Source organism: Nuphar pumila, chromosome 17 (assembly GCF_984573655.1).
Source record: "Nuphar pumila chromosome 17, dmNupPumi1.hap1.1, whole genome shotgun sequence".
Classification (NCBI taxonomy): domain Eukaryota; kingdom Viridiplantae; phylum Streptophyta; class Magnoliopsida; order Nymphaeales; family Nymphaeaceae; genus Nuphar; species Nuphar pumila.
Window position 1 is genome coordinate 64347944 of NC_143265.1, and position 23522 is coordinate 64371465.

Here is a 23522-nt window from a genome sequence, read left to right on the forward strand (position 1 = left end):
TCGAAGGCTCAGTAACTCTTTTGCATATCTTATTTTACGATTGATGAAAATCATTATTTCTTTAAAGCTAATGCTTTTTGAGACCACTATATATCTCCAATTTGGGTAATCAAACCTACAATAGTATACTTTAGTCCTTTAAAACGTCATCATCAACTACCTACATCAACCACACATGTTATTCTTCTAATATAAATAGCATGTGACAAAAAGGCCATCCATATATCATTTATACACTTAATTAACAAAAGAACATACAACCACTTTTAAACCCAACTACCTATACAAACCTTAACCATTATTGAATGTTTGTGCACAATTAACTACAATCTCGTTACACTAATTGAATGTTTGTGCATAGTCAACCCTAACCCCATTACAAAACTACTAAATATTAAATAAAGGATAAGAAAACAAACATAAATCATCTACAACACTAACAAATATATATATATATATATATATATATATATATATATATATATATATATATTAAATAGTAAACCTTTTGTGTCAAATATTAAATAAAATACAAGCAAACATACGTAAATATTTCACCGCAATAACCAAACACAAATACTACAAGGTTGTATATATATATGAAAATCACTTTAAGACTTAACCGAAAGATGGAGAAGTTGACCAAAATGATGTCGCAACCTAGCCGGAATGCAGCAAAATGATTTCCCAGGAATCTTTGCAAAGGGAGGAGGGGGGGAGAAAAAAAGATTAGGGTTCTTTAGAAAAAGTGATTAAGGTTCTAACAAAAAAAAACACAGAATAACTTTATATATGAATCAGCAAGCATATGAAGGTATGAACATTCACAACAAGTATTTGCAGATGTTCGTAGAATCTCCTTTTTATTGAAAGGTTGTGAACTTTCGCTTCTGCGAAAGGCAAAAATGTCAAGAATCAACAATTTTAGATATGTGAGGGATTTTGTCAAATTAGTCGGTGTTTCAAGAGGCATGTCATTTTTTAAAGGACGGTACGATCCCTATTAAAAGCACTGACATCTGCAACTGAAACTAACATGAATAACTTAAATTTTCAGAATTAAAGTTTCTCTCGTATAAGCTACGTTTTCTTTTTTTCTGCCTATGCTACATATTTGTTCTGAGAGAAGCCTATGCTGCATTTAATGGCTCTTTGTTGTTAATCTTTCTCTTGGCTCAGTAGGAAGTTGCTGCATCAAAACAGAATGCACTAGCCCTCGGGAGTTTGTACTTCCAGACTTCACAGATCTCCATGAAGATTTATGCTCAGAAAGCCCATGTCTCGAGACTTAAATACACGCTTTGAAGAAATCTAAGCTACATCTTGAGCATGTCAAAACTAACAAGAGTCCTAGCCTTGAAGTTTTATGCGGACGGCATGATGACCTTAGGTATGACAAGTTGAGCCAGCATGACCAGGTATGTGCACCGTGTGCAGTTTCTTGAGGTTACTAACTCTCTTAACTCATCTTGGGTTAGTGATAATCTAAGTTCAATGGATAGAAGTTTGTTATTGATTAACGGTGAAAAAATTTAAGTGCCTTTTTTAAGATTTCCAAAACTTAAGCGCGTTTGTTACTAATGGCCAAACTTTAAGTGTGTTTTTGAAATTGTCCCAAACCAAGGGTGCATCTCATCATGCCCTTCTATTTATCAACTCCCAACGTAAGACTTGATTTTATACACAACCAAAACAATGAAACAGAGGCGTGGTTTTTATACTCCACGGCTATCATATCAGTGGCCATAAAAACGCTGAAATTTGTCAAGGGCTGGTTCTTGGTTTGTAAGGTCAGCAGAAGATTTTTCTTCAGTTCTGTGCTCGTAATATGGACTGACACAACCAAGGACCTGCATAACCTGTGCTTACAAGCTTGATTCAATAATGTCACCAAGTTCAAATTTCTTACAAATATATGCACAATGTTTAGGGTCAAACACCGGTACAGTACGGTCAATTTCCATACTTGATAGGTCCTGCGGGTGACACGTGTTCAATCAACTTGGTGCCTTCTAAAACTGAATCACTCGGCCAAGAAGGTCCGATGCTATTACACTTTACACAGAATTATCATCATTTTCCTTATGCTGCAGTCCACTAGTCACATTACTCGGCTCTTTGTGACCATGACTCTGAGGTAGCCTTTCAGCCTCACCATGGATTTGAAGAAGGTCGACCACTTCCACATCAACACTGAAATTTTTCATACTGTTCTCTTCACTAGATTCTGACAGATACTTCAAGTTATTAGCACATTCAGAGAGAAGCTGACCTACATCTGAAATACCGCTCCTGCACTCTCCAGGGCTGCTGCTCTTCTTATCTTGTGGAATATTAGGTAGGTTATCTGTATCTTCACCTCCAACATTTACATCTTCACGCCCAGTACTCTCACTAGTACTAATGCTCACATCCACGGCTGGTACTGGCCTATTATCATCAGATGCATTGATGGGCACAGAACTCTCATCTTCGCAAAGACAACTGCCTCCTGAAACTGTTGTGTGTTTAGCTTCAACCTCCAAAGTGCCAAATTTTGTAGGGGTAATGCCACTGGTATCTGTTGCATGAATCACTCCAGCTTGGATGCTTGCTAGCACCCCCCTCGTCTTATCATCAATAATATCCAAATTATGTGTCAGCGGAGTATGCAGTCCAGAAAATGCATGTGTCTCATTTGGCGACACTTTTGAGGACAAGCAATTGACAACCCTGTCAGATTTTTTATCAGGAATATCCTTAACTGCCTCAGATTCTGCATGCAAAACTTCTGGCTCTGAATGACACGAGATGGCAGGAGTATCGACATCTTTTGATTCATGACTTTCTTTCACTATGAATTTTGTGCCATGCACTGCAGAGTCACTGCTTTGAGAAGTCTGTGCATTTGTAGCCTCGAAACTAGTGCTGGCAACACCATCTGGAATTTCAGACGGTTGAGACACAAGATCCAAACAACTTGATTTGGAAAGATTGCCAGCTTGTGATGACAACGTTTCTTTAACAGAATCACTGATTTCAGGTTCTGAAGCTGTACTGATATGTGTAGCCAAATCACGTTTTGATTGGTCATGATGTCCTTCCAGACAAGGTGCAGTGTTATCATTCGCAATTGCAGGGATGAAGGAAGACTCTTCTCCTTTGGACTTCTCATCACCTGCACCACCCTCTGAAGATTCCAGGTGCTGAGCTTCAATACTAGAACCAACCGACATGGCAGGAGTAACATGATCAGCTTCTGATCCAAAGGCCTCTTCTTGAACTGGGTTACAGTCCACAGGACATGCTGATTGAAGGTCTTCAGAAACTGCCTTATCATGAGAAGTTTTAGTAGAAAAAATCTCTTCTTTTCCAGCATTTTCAATAAAAACTATGTTACTGCCACCTGGTTTGCCAGGAAGACATTCCCCAATATCTTGAACACCACCATCATGCTCTGTAATAGTTGAATTGTTCTTATCAGCTTCCATCTCTTGGGATGTAGATAGACTAGACAAGTTACTATCACGGACACCTACAGGTCTTTCATGGATAGCTGCCCCATTTCCAGATAGAATACAGACTGGCCCAATGTCTTCTGATAAAGAAATTCTATCTTGAGATATCCCAGTGGTGGACACCATATCACAACCACTTAACATACTACATTGCTCAGGCGACTTCTCTGAAGGCCGTTCAGATAATTCAGCATTATTTTCAGTCAACTCGGCAATATGGGCTTTGGCAGAATTATGTGATGCTGCATCAATAATGTCGGGCACTTTCACCAGTATTTCCACTGAGGGAGTTTTTGGCAGAGGAACGTTTGATGCAGTCATATCAACTCCGTGACTAAGATGCTCGTCATCAACAGCAGCTTGCACAGTTAATTCAGTTACCTCAGGTTGCAATGGTGTTCCAATTGACCCACTCTGCAGGTTCTTTCCATCAATGAGATCCAGAACAGTGGAAGATGTACCAGCAGATTCTGTAGAAATACGTGCACATGCAGTAATCAATGAATCTTCATGAATCAGATCAGCACAAATAGACTGACCAGATAGGACATCTTTGTCCAGAACATTGGAAATTAAAGAACCATCTTCCAAAATAGAGCTCTCTGCTGGTGACACCTCTTGACCAAGCAAACCTGCACTTCTCAATCTCCCATTAACCTCGGGTAAAATAGGAAACTCGGCAACTTTTTTTATTTTTTCTTTCATGTTAGCGTCCACTTGAAGAGGAAGGCCAGACGAAGGGGAAACCATATGGGCATCATGAGATACCACTAAAATTTTCTTATCGCCACTTGAACAATTCTCAAGTTTTTTATCAAGCACTACAACAGGAGCACCCTTCTCCTTTATATCAGATTTCGGTTCAACAGATGGTGCACACTCCAAAACTTCCTTCAGTTGACTTCTTGGTGCCATGGTTTCATTATGCTCTATTGCTGCATTAACCTTCTCTGCTAGAGCAGATTTTGGTTCAACCAGTGGTGCACATTCAGAGACTTCCTTTGGTTTAGTTATTGCTGTCTCTGTTTGGTCGTGCATCATTGCTGCAGAACCCTTCTCAACCATAGCAGATCTCCCTTCAACTGATGGATCAAATTTCTTTGGTGGACTTCTTGGTTCCTCAGTTTGGCCATGCAATATTGCTGCAGAACCCCTTTCAGTTACAGCAGACCTTATTTCACCTGATGGTGCACATTCAGAACCTTCCTCTGGTTGAATCGAAGGTGCTCCAGTCCGGTCATGGATCACTTCTGCAGCACATTTCTTGGTTGTAGCAGATTCCCACACAACTGGTGGTGAAGCTCCCTTTGATTGTCTTCTTGTTTCTTCAGTTTGGTCCTGTACTATTGCTGCAACACCCTTCTCATTTGCAGCAGATTTCCCTTGGACTGATGGTGCACATTCAGAAACTTCCTTTGGAGCTTCCTTTGATTTTCTTCTTGGTTTCCTAGTTTGGTCCTGCACTGTCACTGCAGCACCCTTCTCGTTTGCAGCAGATTTACCTTCAACTGATGGTGCACGTTTGGAAACTTCCTTCGGCTGGTCTCTTGGTGCCTTAGTTTGAACATGTACTATTGCTGCAGTACCCTTCTTGGTTGTCGCAGGTTTCCTTACAGCTAAAGGTGCACATTCATAACCTTCCCTTGGTTGGCTTCTCTGTGCCCCACTTTGTTCATGCACTATTGCTGCAGGAACCTTCTCGTTTGCCACAGATTTCCTTTCAACTAATGGTGCACATTCAGAACCAACCTTTGGTTGGTTTCTTGGTGCTTCAATTTGATCAACTGCTATTGCTGTAGTAGTCTTCTTGGTTGATGCAGGTCTCCCTTCAACTGATGGTGTGCATTCAGAGCCTACCTTAGGTTGGCTTGTTGGTGCCTCAGTTTGATCATGCACTACCGCAGCAGGACCCTTCTCGGCTGTAGCAGATTTTGTTTCAACTGATGGTGCATATTCAGAACCTTCCTTTGGTTGGCTTTTTGGTGTCCAACTTAGGTCATGCATTATTGTTGCAGAACTTTTCTTGATTGTTGCAGATTTCCCTTCAACTGATGGTGAAGATTCAGTTCCTTTCTTTGGTCGCTTTCTTGGTGCCTCAGTCCGGTCATGCATTCTTGCTACACCTTTCTTAGCTGCAGAAGATCTCACTTCAATTGATGGTGCACATTCAGACCATTCCTTAGACTGACTTCTGAATTCCTCAGTTTGGAGAGGCATGATTGCTGCAGAACTCTCCTCGGTTGTAGCAGATTTCCCTTCAGTTTTTGTTTCAACAGATTTATTGGTTGATGCACATTCAGAACCTTCCATTGGTTGGCTTCTCAGAGTCCTACTGTCTTCATGCATTGTTGCTGCAGATCCCTTCGTGGTTGTTGCAGTCCCTTCATCTGATGGTGCAGATTCAGAACCTTCCTTAGGTTGGTCTGTTGATGCCTTAGCTTGGACATGTGTCATTGCTACAGAACCCTTCTTGGTTGCTACTTCAGTTGATGGTGTAGATTCAGCACCTTCATTTGAACGACTTTTTAACACAGCTTGGGCAGGCATTCTCTTCTCAGTTATAGCAGACTTCCCCTCAGTTGATGGTGGATATTCAGAACCTTCCTTTGGCTGACTTGGTGGTGTCACAGTTGTTGAGAAATTAGGTTGGGACACTGGATATTTTGTAACACATTTTGAATGCTTCCTGCCAGAGGGATTACCCGTTTTAGCCTCAGCTGAGGATTTACGCTTCACTGGAGCACCTTGGACTTGCACTGGAGCATCGTGGACTTGTCCATCTTTACATTCAGCAGCAATCTTAACTTTAGACCCTGAAGAATTACAGCTCAAACCCGTGTTTCTTTTGTCTTCTAAATTACTGCCCCTTGTTTGCCCAGTGAATGGCAAATCAGCAGATGAATTCTCTTCAGGATAACTATGTGCAGATAGGATCTTGTTCTTTGGATCTTGAAAGCAAGGAGACGGTGCTTTTGCAAGGTGAACACTGCTTTGTTTTTTAGCTTCTTCGACTGAAACAAGACCAACAGGTCCTTCATTTGTGGACTTGCTTCCGCCTGAACTTGGCACGGTATCTGGCCAAGTAGATGTGCCAATAACAAGTCCTGACACATGGCTTTGAGTAGGCAGGACTGATTTTTCATAAGTGCCAGGCTTGGTATTGCCTGCCACACCAAAGGAATCACTCTGAAGGTAATTCTTTCCTGAAACCGACGATTGGGTAGATGCAACAGTTCCTGAAGGCTGACCAACAAACTCTTTTCTAGTTATCGTCCCACTAACCTTTAGAGCATTTCCACTGTAATCTTGCTTGTTGATTTCAATCAAGCGAGCATAGTTTTCACATACTTGAGATTTAGAAGCACCTGCATGTTTGTCACCAGGAACAGGCCTTTTACTGTCAGAAACCAGTTCTTTCATGGGTTCCCTGTTAATTGGTCCAGGCAAAATACTGATATTCTTGTCTTCAATGTGGGCTATACTGGAAACCCTAACTGAAACCAAGTCAGCTGGCTTTTTAGGCTCTGAACCTTGGCTATCATTATGACTGATAGAAGAAGTAATTGCTGTTTTTGATGGTTTATTTAACCACTGCTTCTCTTGTGACACAAAAATCTTTGGAGCTTTATCAGGAACAGAACTGATCTCCTTTATGGCTCCAGGCACCTGGTTAACTTCAAAAGCAGTACCAGAGGTAGCTGAAATGCCAGAATGCTTTACCGGCCGCTGCCTGGTCTCCAATCCAAGTGGAGTCTTTTTGACTGGTCCCTTGACGGGAACTGTCGGAAGAGGACCAGCACAAGCAACAGTACCAGGAATTTGTTCATGTGGAACCCCTGTTTCCAATTTGCAGATAGATTCAACTGGTGCTCCAGGAACCAACGAAGAAGAATTGTCTACTCTCTTCGGTCTGCCTCGTCCTCTTTTTGATTGTGGCTGATCCTCTACACTTTCGATTTTTGAAGAGCCAAAAGAATCCCTAGTCTTATGGGAATCAAGGGTAGTTTCTTTGGGTGGTGGAGAATCAGGAGAATCCGCTTGGCAGAGTTTTTCAAATTCCTCTTCAGTCCATTGATCTTCATAAGAGCGGACCTGCGGATATAAAGCATGTCATTTAGCCCATTCGAAAACAAGAAAATTTAAGTGTGATAGAAAGAAATCTGCTCATCACCTACCTCTCTAGCTCGTTTCCCCCTCCCATACTGCTGGGCATCACAAATACTGAGGTACTCACTTTTTTGCTTTACTACCACATTAGATGATTCATGTATTTTCATTGCTTTATAAAATGGTTTCAGATCATCTTCTGTCACAAGCCGAGAAGGCATCTGCAAGAGCTCGGGGGCATCCTTGCATTGTGCCTGTAGAAGCTTCCGCCATGAAGCCTGCATCATTATTTGAGTTTTAGAAGGATTTTACCAATAAAGCAAAAACATGCATGAAATATATAAACATATAAGTATGAAATATGCAGAACATAGCACCAACCATCTCATCTTCACATCTCTTTCTGTCAACTGATTCAAAGACATCGATTTCAGATTCACTGGAAACAAGCAACACAACTTCATAGGCTCAGTAAACAAAGATGGAATTCTAACATATGACGAAACAGTAAAGTGACTACATGCCCAGGAGACTTTGTTTATCGCCACAAAATGCAAGTCAATGAAATTATATCATGGTCAACAGATCCACCTGCGAGCTAAGAGGTAATTAAGAGCATCATCATCCAACACAGGAGCAACTTCTTCTTTCTTACATTCCCTCAGAAGCCCCTCCAAATACTCCCTTCGGTCCTCCGCACTGCAATATGCCACACAAAAGGAAATAACTATAACATAACATCCTAATGAAAAGCTTGTTCAGTACCCATTGCAGATGGTTAGGATAAAAGAGCATTATAAACATCATGGAGACCACAAGAATCTGAAACCTGGTGTTGTTGTCAAAAAAGCCAGCAGTGATACTCTGATTAGCCACACCAAGTTTGTGCTCTGCTGCAGCTCTCACTTGCTCCTCAACGGTCCTAACCTGCATAACTGAACAATGAGAAGACCGCATATCTATAGAAAGTTTCTGAGACTTTGAAAGATTGCATCAACCATGCTCTAAATAAAGGGAAATATCAACCAATCTATGTAATAAAGTAACACAGTTGTATCATTGAAATGAACATGGCACAATCAAATTGTTAGAATAATTTATATACAAAAAGATTTGCCATCGTATTGATTTTTGTTTTTGGTATATGTGCAGACCAAGAAACATAAAACCCATGTAGAAGAGCGAGGGAGTGATGCATGTACTAGAGGTCTTCAATGCAGCATGAACACAGATTTATTGAACCACTGCCTAAATAACGATATATAAACTTAAACAATAAATTAATCTCCACCGTGCCCATTTAAAATAAAACCATCAAATGCAATTTTCTTTATATACAAAATATGCATTATAAAATACCAAAAAAATCCACCGTCGAAGTATGACATGGCGCGTATGCGGGTACTCCGCAATACAGGAGCTCGCACTATGGGCATTGGCTTTATGCCAACAAAAAGGAGATTAGCCAATGTTCTTCTAAGATGATATGTAGTAGTATATCTACTGAATTGTGAGATGCACGGCTACAGTACATCCACAAAGCCAAAAATAGAAGCTTCTGCAAGTAGACCTGCATAATTACAGCTTCAGTGACGACCAAGATCTCTAAATGGAAACCACCATCTAGTGACAAAAAAAACAGCCTATTGGTGTAAACACAGAAAAGATCATGCTCCAAGCTTGCCTCAAGTTCCATCTTTGGTTACATCCAAACACAAAAAAAAATGAGGCAGAAATTGCAAATACACACTGCCAATGCATCTGCAGTGAAGATCTATGCATCATCCTCAATATTTGACAAGTTTGTTAGAACTTTTCCCAACTTCTATCGTTTTTTATGCCTTTTAAAATGATGAAATCCAGAATCAGCATAAAAGAGTCCAGGATTTCAAGTTAGCGCAACAGTAAAGAATAATTAGCCTCTGGAAGTTAAGTAGGCCAAGTTTTATGCTTCCTAGTTAGTTTTCACACATTCTGCAAAAATTCTAGTCAAATACTATTGCTATCACTATGTTCAGTTGATGCCACCAAAATAAATTTTAAAAAAAATACTAAAAGGATAACTAATTTTCTCTATTCCAAGCCAAAAGTATTTTTGTCCTTTTCATTTTGCCTTGTCATGTTAGGCAACATGTTAAAATGGGAAAGTCACTGAAATCAGAAAAGTAAAAGAGGGAAGAAAATCTAAAAAATATGCTGAGTGAAAAAAAATCTAACTAGACTAATTTCCTTCTCTTTCCCATCAATCTCTTATGCATGATCTTTCCTAACCTGTGGGTGATCTTTATATCTGCACTATGAGCTCATGCCCACAGTGCAAAGGGTTCATATGATAATCTTCCAACCAAGGAAAATGGCGTGTTCAGATTAAGATGTAACATTTAAAATAATATATTGGCATAAAAAGAAGAGATGAGAATGTGATTCAAAAGATGGCTTATGAAAAGGCTTCCAACGGGGATAAAGGTATGAGATGTCAAGAGGAGATCCAAGAAGAGACCAAATAAAAGGCAGATAATAGAGACAGGTAATAAGTAAGGTCAGCCCTACCAAGAACTAAATATATTACTTACTAGCATTTAATGGGAAAAAAATTCCGGCAACTGATTTGTCATTAGAAAGGCATCATCCATTCTGACGGTGAAGTTACGTGTAGTAGTGATATCTGATTTCATTACTGGTAGTTCATGATAAAACATGTTTTTTTGCTTATGATTTTTTTTATCATCTCATTATTCTTGAGCATGTTAAGCATAGAGATACAACATAGCTCTAACCAGGTCATTAGAAAAGCAACGGACACGAGGATGGAAAATTAAGGAATGTGAACATATTAGAAATCAATAAAAAAATGGAAAATAACCGTACTACCGCTGAGAATAATGCTATTTCACATAATAAATGTGAAATATCGCAATATTCCTCGCACATCCACCCACCCAATTTTCCTTGAATTTTGGGGGCATTGTTGATGATTTTACCCTTCCCCTAAAACACTGTTCTACCGAAACTCACCATTTCAGCAAACTTCACTTTTTCCAGCGAAACTAAGATTCACTTATACATTGAAATAGTGAAACTCAACTTAATTGCAACATAACTAATGAATCTAAGTTGTGAAACTTACTTTTCTTTTTTACAATTACTTTTCTTTCACTTCACCCCTACCATCCCCATCACTACCACCACTCCTCTACCATTATCACCATCACCATCATCCATCAATATTGCCATCACGACCATTACCACCACCACCGTCTATCACCATTTTCATCACCACCATTACCACCACTGCCATTACCATCATCACCATTACCACTGCCACCATCATCGTCATTGCTATCACCTCCATCTACCGTCACCACCACCATCACCGCCACCACCACTACCACCATCGTTATCATCATCACCACCACTAGGTTTTGCTAGTCCTATAACAACTAGGTTTCAAAACTGAGTTTCTTTATTCTATTGAAACCAAATTTTAGCAAAACTCAACTTTCACCTAAGAAACTGAGATTTGCGGATACAATTTTAGCAAAACTTAAATTTCGGCAGCGAAACTCAATTGTGAAGCCTGATTACTATAGGACTAGCGAAATCTAGTGGTAATGGTAATGGTAATGGTAATGGTAATGGTAATGGTAATGGTAATGGTAATGGTAATGATAATGGTAATGGTAATGGTAATGGTAATGGTAATGGTAATGGTAATGGTGATGGTGATGGTGATGGTGATGGTGACGGTGATGGTGAATGAAGATGGTGACAAAGGTGATGATGGTGGTGGTGGTAATGGTGATGCTGGTGGTGGTAATGGTGGTGGTAATGGTGGTGGTGGTAATGGTGATCGTGGTGGTGGTGATGGGGGTAGAGTGAAAGAACAGTAGTTGTAAACAAAAGCCTCTTTGTTAGTGTTATGTTGCAACTAAACTGAGTTTTGTTATTTCAATGTATAGGTAAATCTCAGTTTTGCTGGAAAAAGTGGAATTTTGCTGAAATTGTGAATTTCGCTAGAATGGTGCTTTAGCATAAGGGTAAAATCGTTAACAATGCCCCAAACTTTAGGAGAAATCGGGTGGATGTGTATGCGAGGAATATTGAAATATCCCTATGTAACACAGACTCTTCTAACTGGGCACCGCACCTGCACCCATGCGGGTGCAACACTTGGACACGACTTCCTTTGTGTCAAGTGAAGTCAACCACATTGAGGTTCATTTTTGTCTAAAAGTAGATTCAGTTAATATATATATTCACACACAAACATGTAGTATTAACTTAAAACTATTAAAAATTATACGTATATGGAATGTCGGTTTAGTAAGCAACGAAGTAGTGATGGGAGTGTAATGAAGCTTGGTGAGCAAGAAATACCGGTGAATGATTATTTCAAATATTTGGGATCCATCATTCAAAAGTATGGAGAAATTGATGGAGATGTAATTCATAGGATAAAGGTTGGGTGGATGAAATGGAAAAGTGCAACTGGAGTGTTGTGCGATCGTAGAATGCCATTGCGGTTAAAGGGAAAGTTTTATAGGACGACTATTAGGCCCGCTTTACTATATGGTACGGAATGTTGGGCTGCCAAGAGACATCATATTCAAAAAATGAGTGTAGCTGAGATGCGGATGCTTAGATGGATGTGTGGAAATACAATAAAAGATAAGATTCGGAACGAAGAGATACGTAAGAAGGTAGGTGTTGCACCCATTGAAAATAAGATGCAAGAGAATCGTTTACGGTGGTTTGGGCATATTCGGCGAAGGCCTAATGATGCTTCAGTTAGAAGGTTGAGAAATGGGAAAATATATTAGTTAAAAGAGGTCGGGGTAGGCCTAGGAAGACTTGGATGGAGATGATAGGAAAGGATATGAATGCTTTGAACCTCACCGAGGACATGGCATTGGATAGAAATGATTGGAGGAAAAGGATTCATGTGGAAGACCCAAAATGAATTTCTTTTTTTGGTTCATATCGCTGACCCCAATTGTTTTGGGATGAAGGCGTAGTTGTTGTTGTTGTTGTTGTTGTTGTTGTACCCTCCCCGCACCCAAGTTTCTTTAAAGTGTCGCATCCGCACTTGCACCTATTGACATAGTCTGCAGCTATTTTGTGAAATAGCATTATTCTTAGTGGTAGTATGTGTTAAATCATATGTATTAATATATATAATACCCAATAAGGGCATTATAGTCTTTTCACAATTGTTTTAGTAAACAATTGGTTTTTTCCTTTTTTATTTATTTTGCACTTTTTTATTTTTTATTTTTGTTTTCTTTATATTTCATGCCACTGAGGGGGCCCACAATAGAGTCGTTAGGGCCCCCAATGTGACCGTTGGAGGCTCCCAACGACTCTTTGGGAGCCCTCTTTTGGCCTCTCTTTTGAACCTATTCCTTGTATAAATAGGGGTGAATCCCCTTGTATTCAATAAGCCTTAGTGCTCTCTCTCTCAATAAAGAGATTTTATATTTTTAGTTTGTGCTTTTCTTAAAGCTTGTGTATGTATACTTGGCTATTATCCCCTTTGTGTATGTGTCCATTAAGAATGCTTTTTAGCATTCTTTATCTTTCCACATACTTTGTTACATGGTATCAGTCATTCGGTTCATAAAAGAAAAAGCATGATATTCATCTTTACATTCATTGTCTCTATTCTTCACACACTTTGGTGGCATCATGGAATCCAAAATCGACTTATCCTTCAAGCTCACTAGAAAGATGTATAATCCAACGCAAAAAAAAAAAGTTAGTTGGACCTGGGTCGGATCCGGACCCGACCCGGATCCAATCCAGATCACCCTCACTCTCTCTCGCCTATTTAAAGCAGTGAGGAGGGGAGGTGTTTCACATTTGAAACCCCTTTCCCCTCTCGCTCTCACGTTCCTCTCTCAGTCCCCCATCCTCTCTCTCTATTTCTCTCTCCTTGACTTCGACACTCGGCTCCCCGCCACCTCTCTCACCCTCACCCGACCCCCTCTCCCACGCTCCTTGCGTTTGTCGAGCAGCGGCCACCGGCGACACTCGCACGTCGGTGACCCTCCCTCCGGCAACCCCCCAGGTACGCTTCTTCTTCTTCTTCTTCTTCTTCTTCTTCTTCTTCTTCTTCTTCTTCTTCTTCTTCTTCTTCTTCTTCTTCTTCTGTCTTCTTCCTTTTTTGCCCCCTTTTTTCCTCTGGGTGCGCCAGAGAGCCGACAGGAGGCCAATGGCCCCCTGTCGTGCTTTCCCCCTCCCTCTTGATGCTTCCTTCGTGTCGGGGAGGGGTCGAGCCCCCCTCCCTGAGTTCTCTTTTTGCAGGGAAGGGGTTGAGCCCTCCTTGCGCTCCCTCTGAAGGCAGGGGAGGGGTCGAGCCCCTCCCTGCTCCCTTTGTCGGCAGGGGAGGGATCGAGCCCCCTCCCTGCTCCCTGCACCTTCCAGCGACAGGGAAGGGGCCGAGCCCCCTCCCTGTACCCCCTTGTATGCAAGGGAGGGGTCGAGCCCCTTCTCTGTGTACCCTTTGGTAGGGATGGGGCCAAGCCCTACCGTGTGCCCTCGTTTTGCAGGGGAGGGGCCGAACCCCCTCCCTGCACCCTCAGTTTGGCGGGAGAAGGGTCGAGCCCCCTCCCTGCGCCTTCTTCTTCTAGTAGGCAGGGGTGAAGCCCCCTGCCTCCCCCTTTGTGACCAACGGGCAGGGGCCTCGCCCCTTGCCACTTGGCTCCTCTAGCAGACAGGGGTGAAGCTCCCCTGCCTCCTTGGTTGTCTTTGTTAGGCAGGGGCTTCACCCCTGCCTCTCTTTCACCTCGTTAGGTTGCCCCTGCCTACTCTCATTTTCGAAAGGCAGGGGTGAAACCCCTGCCTTTGTTTGAACCATCGTCGGGAAGGGGTGCAGTCCCCTGCCTCCCTGTTTTTTCCGCTGACAGCAGGTCAGTAGGGGCTCGCAGCCCCTGCCCCTGCTTCTTGCACTTGCAGCAGGTCCGCAGGGGGACGTTGCCCCTGCCTCTGCTTCTTTCACGACAGAACAGCAACAGTACCCCTGTCCTCTCTATTTTTTTGATTGAAATAGCATGTTGACGTCTCGCTTTTGCAGTTCGTACGACGAATCTCGCTCGCGCCCCGCAGCCCAAGCTCTTCATTACTTACGCACGAAGGCAAGCACAACTTCGAGACTCCCCAAGGCAGGGGAAGATTGCACGAAGGACTTGGACCATTGAATTAAGTTTAATTAATTAACAAGACAATTAAATAAATATATATATATATGTTTATATGAGTACTCATTTAGCTCAAGGACGCTATTTCGCGATCCTTGTCCTTTACTTTCTATCATGTCTTTCCTTTGTCGTCGTGCATTACGCCTAGGCTTTGCTTGCGCACTCCTGCTTTCAGTCTTTACTTTGTCGTCACGCTTTGCGCCTAGGCTTTGCTTACGCACTCCTGCTTTCAGTCTTTCCTTTGTCGTCGCGCATTGCGCCTAGGCTTTGCTTACGCATTCTTGCTTTCAGTGTTTCCTTTGTCGTTGCGCATTGTGCCTAGGCTTTGCTTACGCATTCCTGCTTTCAGTCTTTCCTTTGTCATCGCGCTTTCCGCCCAGGCTCCTGCTTTTGCAAATGTGTTGTTATTGCCTCGTCATTGCATATGACGCTCATGATTTTTGCTCATCGCATGCACGATTTGATGCATCCTCATGGAGTATGCACAGGCATTTACCACTCTCCCTCTTACGATAAGAGATGAGTCGGGGGCTTACATGATACATCATCGACTAAGGAGAGGGATCCTTAGCAAAGATCTCGACTTTTCGAGTGAGCAGTCCTGCAAAGTAGACTTGAGGATTTTTGGGAGTTACGCTAACACATCAAAGATTATCCAAATCTACGTATTTGGAAAGGGGGCGTTTGTCTATTTCAGTTCGTGTATCTGACACATCTCGGGTAACCCCGAATTGGGGCTCGAACGAACTTCTTGGTGGGGGTTTTGTTGAGAAACTCGTATCCCATTCATAACGGCCAGTATCGAGCCATGCGAGGCATGCAGATACTTCGATAACAGATGAAAGATTCTAGAAAATTGCATGTCTTACGTTGGCACGAGTTGTCGACTGTTTCGAAAGATAAAGTATGTCAAAATTAAAGTTTGAGAAACATTACATCTTTGTGAAACACTTTTGTTGAAGCTCATGTTAAGGAACTATATCCCATTCATCATAGAGTACGTGTAGACGTGCACTGCTCGTTAGTACTACGATGATCGGATAAGACGGTCATGTGACCTTGAACAGTGTTAAATGCATAATACTGTAATCACATAAAATGGTGATGTATCGCCCTCACAGGCAAAATGCTCGAATGGTTGCAAGACCAGAGCATGTAGAATGGGTCGTCGGTTAAGCAACGTCCGACGTACCCATTCGCCTTTTGTTTCTGTTAAGGGAGGGGATGGATTGGTACAAAAACTCCAATGGACAGGTTGTTAACAACCACCCCACGTGCAAAGATCTGGCCTCCCAAGTCATTGGAGTTAGGGGAAGGGACTATCAGACATTATCCTAGGTGGTAGATCCCATAGACTTCTGCAGAAGTTGGATGTATATGTTGCCAAGTAACTGCCTTTGGGGAATCCTCTCTCAGCCAAAAGTCATCCCCTTAGGAGCGGACTCAACTAGCTATTCGGGTTATTGAAAATACATAGAATAGCAAACGCTCGAACTAGTCTCAGTTGTTTCTACGATTCGCGTTTGCGCGTACCCACAGGTCAGTTAATATCGAAACATAAGTTTGTTCACACTAGTTGATGGGTCATAAAACTTGTCAGTTGATTGATAGTTCACAGCTTACGATTGAATGAATCGTTATGCTATTTTTGACAGTTACACAGCTTATATGTTTTAATTGGTTATCTACTATAATTGCTTATATGCTTTAAATTGCTTAGCATGCTGAATCAAATGTACTTAATTCAGTTTCCTGACGTCTCTCTTGTACACCTACCAGTTTTCGTGAAACTGGCCCATTTTATGGGCACAGGTGATAAATAGGTTGCGAGACAGGCGATGGCACAATTGCAAGATGATCTCAGGATCCCACTGTTTCTGTTAGCAGCTCGCGTTCTGGACTTTTGGGTTTTTGGCAAGGGTTTCCTCAGGAAATCCTAATTTTGTACTACTTGAAGTTATTTCTAATACAAATGCTTATTAAAATGTTTGCAAGTTATATGTGTTGGAAATGTGGATTTTTACGCTAACGCGCCCAAGGTTGTCAACTTGCCTTTCTTATTCAAAGAAAAAAATGTTTCCGCTGATTTGTTAAAAACTCTGAAAAGAAAAGAGAATTTTCTAGTTTGTTGACCCTTTTGAAAAAAGTTTATAAGTTTGAAATTTTGGGGCGTTACAAAAGAACTACATGATGTGGGTATCAGCAATGAAGAACAACCTCAAAGGTAAGAAACTTTGAGGCTACGTAATGGGTTCTATTCTGAAACCTCAATTAGAGCTCACCAAGATTGAAGGAGGCCAAGAAAAGGCTCTTGAAGGAGAGGTTCATCTCAAAGCCATTGAACACCACCAAAGGAAAGTTGAAGATTGGAAAAGCAATCATGCCAAGATCCTTGCTTGGTTCATGAACAATGTTGAACTCAATGTATGTGCAAATATAGCTAAATTCCGCCAAGCCAATGGGGCTTGGTTCTTTATGAAGGGTATGTATACCCCAAAAGACCTTGCAAGAGCATATTTTTTGCAAGAAAAAATTAAAACCACCAAACAAGGTGAATCAAGTATACAAGATTACTATAGTGCATTAAACCCACTATGGGATGAGTTGGCTCTTTTAGAGCCAAAATGGGTTGCTACGGAGGATGTTGAACTAAGACAAAAATAAATGGAACAAGATTGATTATTCTAATTTTTGTTTGAACTGTCCCGAATTTGAGCAAGTGAGATCATCATTTCTCCATAGATCTATTTTTCCTCCAATAGAAGATGCCATAGTCGAAATCACACAAGAGAAAACTATGTTTGGCATGAGTAAGAACATTGATGAAGTGCTTGTATCAAAACCCGGCAACAATGTCAAAAACTATAAACCACCCCACTTTGGAAAACAAGGAAACTATAGTGGAGGAAGAAAGATTATTGAATGTCATCATTGTTATAAGTCGGGTCACATCAAACCCGCTTGCCTAAAGCTAAATGGAACATTCTAAGCCTAAGATGGCTTCTCTTGAAGAATCTACCACCAACAAAGAAGATGAAAGCAAGAGTGGAGACCTCAAAGAAACACTTGGTCAAATATCTATAGCTCTACAACAAATTCTCAAAGCCACTTTCTCAACATCGGGTGCGACCATTGCGTCTACATCAACACCTGATACGTATTCTTGGATCTTAGACTCTGGAGTATCCTTTCATATGACCCCTCATGAAAATGCTTTAATTGATGTATGCACCAATTCAAAAAGTTCATGTGTTCTACGGTCGATGGAACTTTTTTTAAAAATCACAAGTATTGGAACACTTAACTCTAAAAATTCTCAAAACCTTTTTGTTCCAAAAGTAAGAGTTGTTTCAAAGCTAAATTTGAATCTGCTTTTGGTTTCCCAAATTGCTGACCATGGATGTGAAATATTTTTCTCATATAATGGTTGCTTTGTCTAGGATCTTCAGTCTGAGAAGCGGATTGGGCAAGACCATAGAAAGGGGGACCTCTACTATATGGATCATTTAAACCTTCCTATAAACTCTTTTTGTACTTATGTCCAAGATAAAAGCATTGAAACTTGGCATAAAAGACTTAAACATCCAAGTTATTCAAAAATGTATCCTTTTTTCATTTGGAAACAAATTTTGTAAGAAAAAAGACATTAATTGCAAAGATTGCATTTTTAGAAAAATGAAATCTATTCCATTTACAACTATAACATTTCTTTCTACAAGACCTTTTGAATTGGTGCACTCGGATGTTTGGGGTCCATCTCTGGTTATGTCTAAAGGTGGGTTACTCTTACTATGTCACTTTCATCGATGACTTCACTAGATATGTTTGGATCTATTTTCTTAATCATAAATCGAAAGTGTTTTCCTTCTTTAAAGAGTTTCATATGAAAATACAAAATCAATTTCAAAGTAATATATCCATTCTTAGATCTGATTCCGGTGGAGAATATTTGTCTATCAAATTTCAAAATTATTTAAAATAAATTAGAATTTGTCATAAAAAATCATGCCCTAGAACTCCACAACAAAATGGACTAGCATAAAGAACACACAGGCATATTATCGAAACCGCTAGAACATTGCTTATCTCTAAAAATATTCTAAAAAAATTTGGGTCGAAGCCGTCTTGATCTCAATATATTTAATCAATAGAATGCCTTCTTCTAAACTAAAGAATGTCTCTCCATATGAAAAAATCTTCAAATTTCATCCCGGCTTCAATCGTCTTTGCATCTTTGGTTGTAAATGCTTTGTCCTCTTACATAAGAGAGATAAGTTATCCCCAAAGGCGAATGAATGTGTTTCTTTGGACTATTGGGAAAATTGAAAAGGCTATATATGTTTTGATTTCAAAAATAACAAACTATATGTTTGAAAAGACGTAACTTTTTTGGAAAACGAGAATGAATTTGAAAACCTAGAAAAACAAAATGAAATTAACTACATGTTTTTACATGACCTTATAGATGATATACGTGATAATTCTATGAATCATCCTGAAAATATAGAGGATACTTGTGATGTATCCAATGTTGAAATATCACCATATAATGGTGACATCAGTAGTGAAAATATTAATGTGTATACCCGAAGAGACCAAGAAAAGCCTATTAGTGCCTTGGAGAAATTTTTTCAACTTATCGAATCTTTAGAAGAAACCCTTGTTAGGAGATCTTCTAGAGAGTCAATTTCACCCAATAGGTTTGTGTCATATGAGTCCCTTACACCTAATTATCGGGCTTGTCTGATAACACTACATTCATATTATGAACCTACTCATTATAATCAAGTCAAAGCTATACCACATTGGGTTAAAGCCATCAAAATAGAATTAGATGCCTTGAAAAAGGTCAATACTTGGGAAATAGTCAGACTACCTTCACATAAAAAACCTATTGGATGTCGATGGGTCTTTAAGGTTAAAACCAAAAGCGATGGATCCTCAGAAAGATATAAAGTCAGATTAGTGGCTAAGGGATATTCGCAAGAATATGGAATTGACTACGAGAAAACATTCGCTCATGTAGCCAAAATGACAAGTGTTAAAACCTTAATAGTTGTCGCATCAACCAAAAAATGGCCTATATATCAACTCGATATGAAAATTGCATTTTTAAATAGAAATCTAAATGAAGAAGTATATATGGATCCGCCACCCGGAGTTAACATTGGACAAGGTCAAACCCTTAAACTCTTAAAAGCTTTATATGGTCTTAAGCAAGCCCCCAAGGCTTGGTATGATCGATTTAGTGATATCATGATTAAATTGGGATTTTGTTCCTGTTATATTTGTTAAAATATGTTGATCCTTAAATGTACATATATATATTTATATATATATATATATATAAAGATACGTATACATATATATATATATATGTATACATATCTCTATTTATATATATAAATATATATATTTTATCTTCCTAAAATACCCTCAAGGGTATTCTTGTAAATTAGCATTTTACGCATATTCCAATTGGAATATGCATTGTAATTTTTGTTTTATTTTTATTTTTATTTTTTGTTTTTTATATTTTTGGATTTCGTACCACATTGGGGGCCTCCCAAAAGTGACGTTGGAAGCCCCCAACGGTCACAAATGTGACCGTTGGGGGCTCTCCAACGTCCCCTTTGGGAGCCCCCAAGGTGGTCCCTTTTCATGCTTATAAATAGGGGATTTCCCCTTTGTATTTTGTATTCTTGAGGGAGCTTATGCTCCATTGTAATGGGGTTTTCACCCCTTCTCCATTATTCTTCAATGATATGTAACTTATGACTTTAAGTCATATTTTTCCCTTTTTATGGGTTTTATGTATTGGCACATTATGTGCGTGTGTTGTTTCCCTTTAATGGGTATATTTGCACTTTACGTGCATAAGTATGGGTTCATTATTGAACCCAAGGTATTCCAAGTCACTTTCTAACAATATTGACATTGCTTTCTTTGTGAAAAGTGTAGGTACTAATATTGTTATCTTATCACTTTATGTTGATGACATGATTATCACAGAAAATTATCACGATGGTATTGTTAATATTAAAAATATGCTAAAAGATAGCTTTGAGATGTATGATTTAGGTTTTCTTAGATATTTCTTTGGCATTGAAGTTGCATATTCTCCCCGAGGATATATCCTGTCACAGATGAAGCTTGCTGCAGATATATGTACTAAGTCTGGAATTTCAAATGATAAAAAGGAGGAAACTCCAGAAGTTATAAATGCCAAATTAAGGTTGGAGGATGGGATTCTTCTAGAAGATCACATACCCTACAAACAACTCATTGGATCTCTCACGTATCTGACTATCACCAGACCTGACATCGCTCATGTTGTTCACTCTGCTAGTTAATTTTAGCATGCTCCTACAACTGTACATATGAGTGTCGTGCTTCGGGTCATCCGATACATAAAAAACACCATAACTAAATGCTTATTCTTATTCTCTTCTTCTTCATTAAATTTATTTGCTTATACTGATGCAGATTGGGAGGTAATCCTAATGATAGAATCTCGACTATTAGCTTTTGTGTCTTTTTAGGAGATTTTTTAATAGCTTGAAGATGCAAGAAGCAACAAAAAGTCTCATTATCCTCTACTAAAGTTGAATATCGGGCTATGGCAACTACTACAATAGAACTTGTTTGGCTTCGAAATCTTCTCAAAGATATGGGGGTTGACATTACTGGAGCTTCAAAGATTTGCTGTGACAACAAAAGTGTCATTTATATTGCCAGCAATCACACCTTCCATGAACGGACCAAACATATCGAAATGGACTGTCACTATGTTCGTGATGAGTATCTAAGTGGAACAGTCACACTGCCATATGTTACATCAGAATATCAGTTAGTGGATTTCTTCACTAAAGCACTTCATGTACCATGCTTCATGTTTTCCTTGGCAAACTTTCGGTCATCTCCCCATAAAGTTTGAGGGGGGATGTTAAATCATATATATATATATAATACCCGATAGGGGCATTATAGTCTTTTCACAATTGTTTTAGTAAATAATTGGTTTTTTCCTTATTGTTTATTTTCCACTTTTTTTATTTTTTTTTCTTTATATTTCGCGGCAACCATGCTTCATGTTTTCCTTGGCAAACTTTCGGTCATCTCCCCGTAAAGTTTGAGGGGGGATGTTAAATCATATATATATATATATATATAATACCCGATAGGGGCATTATAGTCTTTTCACAATTGTTTTAGTAAATAATTGGTTTTTTCCTTATTATTTATTTTCCACTTTTTTTATTTTTTTTTTCTTTTTGTTTTCTTTATATTTCACGGCAATGAGGGGGGGGCACAATAGAGTCATTGGGGGCCCCAACGGTCACAAATGTGACCGTTGGAGGCTCCCGACGACTCTTTGGGAGCCCCCTTTTGGCCTCTCTTTTGAACTTATTCTTTCTTGTATAAATAGGGGTGAATCCCCTTGTATTTTTTCTAAGCCTTAGTGCTCTCTCTCTCAATAAAGAGATTCTATATTTTTAGTTTGTGCTTTTCTTAAAGCTTGTGTATGTATTGTCCCACGGTGGACTTGGCTATTATCCCCTTTGTGTATTTGTCCATTGTTGGACATTGTGAATGTTTTTTAGCATTCTTTGTCATTCCACATAGTTCATTCCAGTATGGTCATTTTCTGATAAAAAAATTTAGGAAAACAAAGCTTGTGTAAGTGGATTAAAAAAGAAAGAATGATAGACTTTGATGCAAAGACTACATAGAGAAAATCAGGTGCTTGTCGTATTTGACAACCAGACATCTTTTAAATTTTAAACTCTAAATTCTAAACAGTAGAATGTGGGTTGTCAAGGCCAAGCACAAGAATAACCTACCTAAAATGGATGCTTCGGAGGACCCAACGCACTCATGCCGAAACGGAGTACACAGGTACAGCCTGCAACTCGGTCAAAGCAAGGCTAGGATTGCACCCCAACACCCATGTTTTCAGAAATTCTTGTCTTGCTCTCACTGTACCCGACCATACCCATGTGACATGCGGGCCATGTCACATGCACATGGATGAGGGAATGTGACTCGGTGTGTGCGGATACGGAGATACGCCCGGTATGATACAATAATTCTCAAAAACAATGACACAGGGACAGTCTATACATATATGCTATGTCACATGGGTGCGGGTGCGGGTGCGGCACTTTCAAAAAACTTGGGTGCGGGGGTGCGGCAAAAAAATTTATATATATATATATATATATATATATATATATATATATATATATATATATATATATATATATATATATATATATATAATTTGTGCAGGAGAGGGGTCGAGCCCCCTCCCTGCGCCCTCTTTGTGCAGGGGAGGAGTCGAGTTGATGAGTTGTGGAGCCTATTTCAAAGTTTTTGCCCTTGCAGAAAGGGGGGTTCGGGGGCTCCCCCCGGTGCGGGTCCCTGGGTGCGGTCAACGCACCCAGGATCGGGTTGACCGCACTGAGTGCCGCATCCGCATCGCATCGACGCGGGTGCGGCACCCGGTTTGCCGAGTCCCTGTGACATAGCATATATGTAATATCTGTGTATGTGTGCATGTTGTATAAAACAAGAGTTCTTAATCGTTATAATTAGGACCAACAAATAATTAAACCAAGTTCAAATTGAAATGTGATGCAATTGATGACAAATTTTAAAAGAAAAAGAACTTGAGTGAATACTACATAAATAGGATCATAAAAGGAAATAGATAAATTTA

General features: G+C 39.9%; 1 protein-coding gene across 3 annotated transcripts in view; it reads right to left on the minus strand.

The window, feature by feature from the left end:
- Positions 1-1847: 1847 nt before the first annotated feature.
- The window catches only part of LOC149812057 (uncharacterized), a 75887-nt gene continuing 54212 nt past the window's right edge, over positions 1848-23522 (minus strand). For all 3 annotated transcript variants that reach the window (XM_089993449.1, XM_089993447.1, XM_089993448.1), the window contains 5 exons: positions 8434-8531; positions 8196-8303; positions 7986-8043; positions 7673-7882; positions 1848-7589 (listed from right to left, as the gene is read on the minus strand). In XM_089993449.1, the coding sequence (XP_089849575.1) occupies positions 2058-7589; positions 7673-7882; positions 7986-8043; positions 8196-8303; positions 8434-8531 (6006 nt within the window). In that variant the 3' untranslated portion in view covers positions 1848-2057. The remainder of the gene's footprint in view (positions 7590-7672; positions 7883-7985; positions 8044-8195; positions 8304-8433; positions 8532-23522) is intronic.